Source organism: Camelina sativa, chromosome 2 (assembly GCF_000633955.1).
Source record: "Camelina sativa cultivar DH55 chromosome 2, Cs, whole genome shotgun sequence".
Taxonomy (NCBI): domain Eukaryota; kingdom Viridiplantae; phylum Streptophyta; class Magnoliopsida; order Brassicales; family Brassicaceae; genus Camelina; species Camelina sativa.
Genome location: NC_025686.1, coordinates 10576657 through 10585185, shown reverse-complemented (window position 1 = coordinate 10585185; position 8529 = coordinate 10576657). Strand labels below are relative to the sequence as shown.

Genomic DNA, 8529 nt, shown 5'->3' with positions numbered 1-8529 from the left:
AATTGTTTGGTCTCTGTGGATTCGATCCTGAAGTGTTACAACGATACCACTAGATCGTGGTGGAGTACACATTAGGTTTTAATTGACCTGTTGATCAATTTGGCGCCGTTGCCGGGGATCGAACGTTGCCTTTGAGATTCTAGATTTAAATTTAGTCTAAGATTTATTGTATTTTTTATTTACTAATTAGTTCTTGTGTTCTTTCTCTTGTGTTTCAGGTGCATGCAAACAAGAAGCCACAAGCCTACTGATTTGCGTAATCTGCGAAACGGAGAATTAGCACAGCTTGAACGAGAGAACCGAAAAGCAAAAGCCCGGTCAGACACTATGGACGACACAAACAACGCTGAAATTCGTCAACCTAACCCTCAAGAGGTTCTTGTTCCGCCTCCTCCTCCTGCACCACAAATACAAGTTCCACAAGGGCAGAATGCGGCTGAGCTGAACCCACCAGCTCAGCTCAGCTCAGGCAAAAGTGTTGATTTTTTCTTGTGGAATTGATAGATGCGTCTTCATTAGGGGTTAGATTATCAAAAGGCTTGATTTTTTCTTGTGGAATTGATAGATGCGTCTTCTTTAGGGGTTAGATTATCAAAAGGCTGGATTTTTTCTTGTGGAATTGATAGATGCGTCTTCATTAGGGGTTAGATTATCAAAAGGCTTGATTTTTTCTTGTGGAATTGATGATAGATGCGTCTTCATTAGTTTGATTCTCCTCTTACATTCTCCTTTTGGATTCGTCTTCATAGTTGGATGCGTCTTGATTGTGTTTTCTTTGATTTGCTGCTTTTTGTTACGGATTTGGAAGAAGAAGTTGAGAATTTGTAAGTACTAATCATCAGTTTTTTTTTTCTTTCTTCAGTGAATCTACCATGGAGCAGCAGCAGTTTCTTCAAGTCACCTCTCGTCTCTCAGTGTCTAGGCTTAATCACTTCCTCAATCTCACAAATGCTTGGTCTGTGAATACCTTTCATCATGACAATGGGGACATCATCGAACACCATATGCAGTGGGTACCTGGCTTGGTCTTACCAGTCATTGGTGTTGCCGCTTTTGAGGATGGTGTTGAGGGTGATGGTGCAGCTTTTGAGGGTGATGGTGCAGCTTTTGAGGAGGATGGCGTAGGTAATGATGTTGAGGGTGATGTTGAAGACCTTGGGGAAGTTGTGAACTCCCTACCTGCCCTACCTGAGATCGAGATTGTTGCTGTTGCTCCTCTCAACCTAAACGCTCCACTTATGGCCTTGCAGAACCCACTATTGGCTCCAGCTGTGAATGAGGATGCACCTCATGGATTTGAGGATGGAGCAGCAGGGCAGAACGCTGTAGTGCAGAACGCTGAAGATGGAGCAGAGATTCTTGAGAGGCCACTTAAGCGAAGAAGAAGAAGCATCTGAAGAGATAATGCATTTGAAGCATCTGAAGAATTCATCAGAAGCATCTCGGTTTCTAGAAGAGAAGTATAGAGGAGGTCACTTTCCTTTTATTAGAGTCACTTAAACGAAGAAGAAGAAGCATCTGAAGACATAATACATCTGAAGCATCTCTCGGTTTCTAGAAGAGAAGTATAGAGGAGGCCACTTTCCTTTTATTAGAGTCTCTATTAACAAAGTGTATTAAAAAAAAACAATTAGGTGTATAGAATATTCTTTGTGACTTGTTCGGTCATATCAAACAACAACATGCCTTTTTTGCTGGGAAAGTGGGGAAGTGACCATGTGTCCCACCACTAAGTAGATGCAACAGAAACAGAGTTATAGAATCTTTGGTAAAAAGAGTTCTTTAATCCAAAACGACTTTGGTACTTTGCAATATTTTGTAATGCTTACAGTGCTTCTTTTCTTCAAGTCGTCTAGTTTTTTTTTTTTTTTAAGTCAGACTTTAGTAATGTTTCATTGATCTCTTTCTTATCATCAGGATCTCAGGTTTTGTTGTTGTCTCAAACACACTTGCAAAACCAAACAAAGACAGCTTCAGTGTTTTTTTCAGAAACAATGGTACTTGCAAATATTTTATGAATGTAACCACAAACCATAGAAGACCACAAACATATAATCAAATCAGTGTAGTTATCTATCTAATTTGGGGCTCTTGCTATATTTCCTGTTTTGAAAATTAAGACAGTTCATCGTTTTGCTTTTTTTAGTTTGACAACTCTTAATCTCAACCAAACCGNCAAACCTACTTCGACTTGAAATTCTCGCCGAGTTTCCCGACTCTGTCCTTAAACTCTTCTACAGTCTCCTTAGCCTTCACTATAGATACACTTCTGATCTCATCAACCCTCAAGCTCGTCTGTCTCCACACTTCCTCTGCTTTAGACTTCGTTTTCATTTTCAGGTCTTTGGTTTTGTTCTCCAGTCAGAAGGCTTATTTTCTCAATGATCAAGTAGATTACTTCTCTGGATTTCTCTCCTACATCTTTCGCCATCTTTTTGAGCTTANGCAAACCTACTTCGACTTGAAATTCTCGCCGAGTTTCCCGACTCTGTCCTTAAACTCTTCTACAGTCTCCTTAGCCTTCACTATAGATACACTTCTGATCTCATCAACCCTCAAGCTCGTCTGTCTCCACACTTCCTCTGCTTTAGACTTGGTTTTCATTTTCAGGTCTTTGGTTTTGTTCCCTATTCCATGAACTTGTTGTTTCAAGGCTGATATCAGAAGGCTTATTTTCTCAATGATCGAGTAGATTACTTCTTTGGATTTCTCTCCTACATCTTCCGCCATCTTCTTGAGCTTAGCAATCAGACTTCCAGCTCTTTTCATGGTTCCTTCGACAGGATTTTGCTTTCCTACGTTCCGCCAAGTAGATTCCGTTGTAGTCTGTTCATGGAGGTCACTGTCAACAATCACTTTTAGGCCATACTTCTCCCAACGTCCTCTAGCTTCTTTCAGCACTTTTGCTTGTTCTCTTGCTCTTCTCGCTTCATCCTCAGCCCAATCCCTTTAAAACCAAAACTCAAAACCGTAAATGACCTGAAAGAGCTAAACTCTCATATGTTTGACTAGTCACATTTCTCAATATAAAAGCTTTTGAGTGTAACTATTCAATGTAGATCAAAAGAGTACAGCCCATTCCTCGTTTGCTTCTATCTCACTGTGTAAGATTTATTCATGCTCATTTGAATTTGCTTGGAAAAGATAATATATTCTATACCTGGCTGTGGATAAAGCGTTCCTTTCAACTTCAAGCTCGTTTTGCAATCGGAGTATCTCTTGGTTTTCATCCTCCACTTGCTTTTGAAGTCTATCAAACCTCTCTTTCTTCGTACGACATCTCTGCCTTGTTACTCGCAAGGCTTTGAAGCTCATTTCGTATACTCGCAAGAGCCTCCATTTCTGTTTCAATCGATGTGCGTTCCATCTCCAATGCAAGAGTCTCCTCTTCTTTCTCAACTCTAATTCTCGCCAGCTCCGACTTTGCTTCTTCAGCCATTTTCTCCACTGCATCTACTAGTTCCTTTTCTCTTAAAAGCTCTTTCTCGAAGCTAGCATTTATATCCTTCTCGACCTGAGCAACCAACGCGTTATGTGCAGAAACCACGTTTTCAGCCATAGCCTCTGCTTCGATACGAGCTAGTTCCTCACCAACTACTTCAAAAGCGTCACCGATTNAGACAACGCACCTCTCGGGTTGTCCACAATCCTGTTTCCGAGGCATACATCATAAAAGTGATATCTTTAGATAAAGATGATGAGGCCAACATCCAGACAACCTTGTAACCCACAACAATACCCTTTTCCATCTTTGTGACAAGTCCAGTGTCGCTGAAAAGTTTATTCTCCTGTAACCTCACGACATCAAAAGGAGAGAGATGTGGAGGCNACTATTAAAAACAAAACGCGGTTGTAAAACTCTGATGATATGATTACTTCAGAGAAGCAAGAATCTCACTCACCGAAAGCAAGTGCTGTTATTCCATGTTCTCCAGCGGATAAGTCAGCTAAAAGGGCAGGCCACGCGTCCGGGAGATTTTGTAGGAGAATCCAGAGTTAGATTTCAGTGTTTGGGCAGAAGACCCTCTATCTGACCCATTTCACAAAGAACAATGGTGCTCACAAGAACCTCTGCTCTGTATGGGACTTTGTTGAAGTCACTCTGTGTCCACGGAGTCCTGTCTCTTAGCCTTGCAACTGTCTGACTGATTGTTCCTTGTTCCACTTGTCCGCTCATCTCTTCAACACAGTCACAGCCGCCACCCTTTAGCCCACGAAGAAACAATCAGGATCAGATTCCAAGTAAATTTAAGAGTACATTGTTGAGGTTTCCGCAGCTTACTATCATTATTACCCTACCTAGACTAGAGAGATATATGAGAATGTTACGCTACTAAAAACAGAAGATGGTATCTGAGGAGAAAATGAGTTGCGGGAGAAGGGAAGAAAGATCCGGGGGTAACCTGTAGAAAGCATGAACAATCTTACCTAGTAGCAACTCTTTTTATCCACAAGTGAGAATAAAGACAGAGGTACCTTACGAGCTAGTAGCAACTCTTCTAACCTTAAAGAAAAGGAACCCGTAAAAAGGTGGGTGATCTTTGGTATCTTCCACATTCAACTCATATCGTTCACAAATAGAAACTACATGAACATATACATATATAAGTAGATTACCTACCTGTTTGAGTGAGAACCGCATGGGATTCACCATCTGAGTCCCAAGAGAATGAGCACAGCTACAGCTGGTCCTCGTGCAAATACAACACCTGGAACCTAACCTAATGGCGTTTTAGCTCTAACATATACGAGTACTAAGTTGTTTGATTGAAACAGATAAAAGAAGTTCCTTTGTCGGAAACCAGTTCGTTTTCCAGACGTATCAACTCCCTCATTCAGAGATATACAACCAATACAAAAACACACACAATCCAGAACAGCAACATTGCCATATTGTAATGTAAAGACGGATTCATGTTATACATAAAGAAGAAACTAGAATTCCCTCGACTCAGTTAAAAAAAAATTGGATTCATGTTAGAAAAGTTGGAGAATGCAAAACCCATTAAGTCACACAAGTTAACAGGACCGAGAGAAGTAGTAAATTTTAAAAAATTTTAAGTTTAGAAATTAACATACAGTATATAAAATAATCAAGAAACAAGGTTAGGGAGCGGGTTAAGCCAGCGTGGGAGCACAAACTGTGAAAAGTAAAGATTATGAACACCGCCGAGATGATGAGCATTGAAATAAATTGAATAGATGGAGTCCATATACTCCTTGCAACCGGTAAGGCTCAAGATGCAACCACCATTGGTAGACTGGTGGTTCTCGCCATCTTCCTCCTTGTGAAGACTAAACCTGTGAGTCCTCAAGTTTAACAAGGCGAGACCATTCTTGTCTCTGCTCCAGAGGTATATGATGTCGGAGTTGAGAGGATGCATCACCACAGGGAAATAATCAGTACCAAACCCGACCAAAGAAGACGAGTTGGTGGTTTTGAGTTCCCACAAGAGATTCCAAGCGGCCAAAGGATCATCATCACAGTAGTTGACCAGCCTCCAAACTCTGATAATACGGCCTCCATTAATAGCATTGAAAACGTTGCAATACACAACAGATCCAGCAGACGTTGTGATAGTTCTCTTGAAACGCTGATGCCGTGCATATAGCTCAATACCGGGAAACGGCATAGCACGACACTCGTGACCACCACCATTGATATCATTATTATATAAATCATAGGATAAAACATAATTTGCGTCCAGATTGGTACCATTCGAGGCAAGCCAGTGAAGAATCCCGTTGAGAGGGACAGAATACTCTAGTCTAGACCAGAACATGGGACGGAGACAACGCACCTCTCGGGTTGTCCACAATCCTGTTTCCGAGGCATACATCATAAAAGTGATATCTTTAGATAAAGATGATGAGGCCAACATCCAGACAACCTTGTAACCCACAACAATACCCTTTTCCATCTTTGTGACAAGTCCAGTGTCGCTGAAAAGTTTATTCTCCTGTAACCTCACGACATCAAAAGGAGAGAGATGTGGAGGCAGAGGGATTCGAACCCATTGTCGCAACAAGGGGTTTCCGACATGATACTCAGGGGCTCCTTCGCTGGTCTCAATGTAAAGCAATACCAATCCATCCGCGCAGCTCAACACCGAAGTTTTTCTCACCGTGGTGGTCTCAGGATCGTAACGCGTGATCGAAGAGCCTATGGAATTCCTAAGTCCCCATCTCTCAGATCCATGGTGTCCAACGATTTCCAGCGACAGTGTTTGGTTCCTTCGGTTCATGATTGACCACGACACGGAGGAGGAGGAGGTCGAGTTTAGAGACTCGTACAGCTCTCGGAAATAGTCGGAATCGATTATCGATTTCCATTCTTTACAAACTGATCTGACTCTCGCGATGCTCCTCAATTGAAATCGAGCAAATATATTTACCAGCGTTTCCTCTAAAAGTTGAACCACGACTCTTTTTTCTCTCCCCATTCTTTAGGTTTCTCAAAGATGGAATGATTCTTTTAAGCCTATCAATACAATATATAGGACTTAAATGGGTTTTTTTTTTGGTCTTTTTCCTTTTCTGTCGCTGCCTAGATTCTCCGGTTAAGGTGGTTTTTTTCTATCTAGCCCTGCGAGTTTGGTTCGATTCAGGTCAATTTATTCCGGTTCTCAGTTATTCTGGAATTTGTAATCTATTCAGAAAATAACCGGATACAAACTTTTATAATTTGTTTCAAAAATAGCGTCTCAAAAAAAAAATTATACTACACTTTGTGACTATTTTGCTAATACGTCACTTATTTGCAACTTTTACAATCTAATATATTAAAGAAGAAGTCGAAAGAACTCACAGTCAATCTCACAAAAATTGACGTCGTTTGCCTTTAATGAAATTATCCTTAAAAAAATTTTGTACAAGTTTTTCTTCTCTATTTAGTTTGTTGAAACGCACCACATTCATCCTCAGACTTAAGATTACTAATTTACCTTTAATGAGATTCAAAACTGAACATTTTTACCCTTCAAATTAATTTAGAAAATTATAAAAGTTTAAATTTCTTAAATATCTAATCTATATAATCGTCAAAATGTGATTTTATAAATTAAACAACCCTAAAACCTAAAATAATGGGCTTTATATAAAACCCAACCAAAATATACCGACTTATTCGAAACCCTAAAATTATAGGTTGTTAACTAATATATAAATAGGTACAACCCTAATCATTCTCCATAATTTCAAAATCTTAAAAAAAGAAAAAAAACCCTAAATTTCTCCCATGTTCTTGAAATTATATATGTATTATAGTCTTGATGATCTTTTATATGGTTCTTCATATTCGTGTTCGTGTTCTAATCATTCATATCCTCTTTCTGTAGTATTTGTTTGGAACACAAGTTCAAACATTACCAAAACTTTGTGTATGGTTTCTTTAGTACTTCTTATATTATATTGTATAGGTTTCTTGATTTATTTAATTTAAAGTTTTGTAAAAACTAATTATACTAATTCTTATGTTTCAGGTGAGTTAGTAGATGGTCCTGATCTTAGTTCTATGTGCCCGCACAAGAAAATTAGGTATTTTATTTTTCTGAATACTTAAAACTTAATTCTTTATACCCTGATGATGCTCATGTTTATAGTTGCAGGAAGGCTTCTGAAGATGCTAATATTAATGATAGATGTTTGGTAATTTTAATAGTAAACTATTATATCATCGTTATTGAATTTTATTCATGTGTTTGTGGCTCTAATTAATAAATATAAATCAATAGGTAGAGGTGGCGAGGACTATTGAACATATTTATTTGAATTCTGCCTCTTCATCGTTGCTAAAAGGTATGTTGGTAAATTAAAAATTCTTTTATTAATATTATAAATATTTCTAATGATTTATTAGAAAAAATTCTAATGAATTAAAATTAAAACATTATTTAGATGAATCTACCGATGATCGTATGGTGAAAAACATGTATTGTTTTAAATTTTATAAGAAATATTATTAATATTATATATTTGATTCAGAAAATCATATTAATATTTTGATTATTGTTGCAGAGAGACTATAAAGGGTGCTAATAATATCCCAACATTTATGGTATATTCTTAAATAAATTATTTTGTTATTGTTTAACATTATCTACTCTTTTTTCTCGAATATAACATCAGTAGTTTGATTAATCAACAAATTAGAGATGCAGGGTCAGCAATACAAAACGTCTTTCGGCTATTGCTCGGTAGTGATTTATGTTAAAAAAGCAGACTTGACCCTAATTCTTTGTTTAAAACATGTTCCAACGTTTGTTACTAATTGCTTATTTTGGTATTAACACGGTAACAATTTGTGTTTAAAAGTCATCCTGATACTAATATTTTTATAAAAACATGATACTAGCGTTTATGATCAATCTCTTTAACCCTATCCCTAATTTTTTGGTATTATCTGCAGAGAAGCTATTAATCGCAAAGAATCTAAGCTGTTTCCTTTCCATTTAAGATACACGGTAATTATCTAAAAAATATTCTCATTAGTTTTTTTCTATTAGATCTAATATATGACATTGTTATTTT

General features: G+C 38.0%; 2 protein-coding genes and 1 pseudogene across 2 annotated transcripts; 1 reads left to right on the top strand and 2 right to left on the bottom strand.

Annotated features, from left to right (window-relative positions):
* LOC104721885 lies at window positions 186-1748 on the top strand. Its single transcript, XM_010439966.2, has 2 exons — window positions 186-521; window positions 863-1748. The coding sequence occupies exon 2, from the start codon at window positions 873-875 to the stop codon at window positions 1395-1397; it is 525 nt and encodes a 174-aa protein (XP_010438268.1). The 5' UTR covers window positions 186-521; window positions 863-872; the 3' UTR covers window positions 1398-1748.
* On the bottom strand, window positions 2452-4654 carry LOC104750527 (annotated as a pseudogene).
* LOC104721877 (putative F-box protein At3g23950) lies at window positions 5094-6443 on the bottom strand. The gene has a single exon (XM_010439954.2). It carries the CDS (start codon window positions 6441-6443, stop codon window positions 5094-5096), a length of 1350 nt encoding a protein of 449 aa, XP_010438256.1.

What these genes read in the sequence shown, in the direction of transcription:
- LOC104721885 (XM_010439966.2), top strand. Translation starts at nt 873, where the DNA reads ATGGAGCAGCAGCAGTTTCTTCAAGTCACCTCTCGTCTCTCAGTGTCT.
- LOC104721877 (XM_010439954.2), bottom strand. Translation starts at nt 6,443, where the DNA reads ATGGGGAGAGAAAAAAGAGTCGTGGTTCAACTTTTAGAGGAAACGCTG.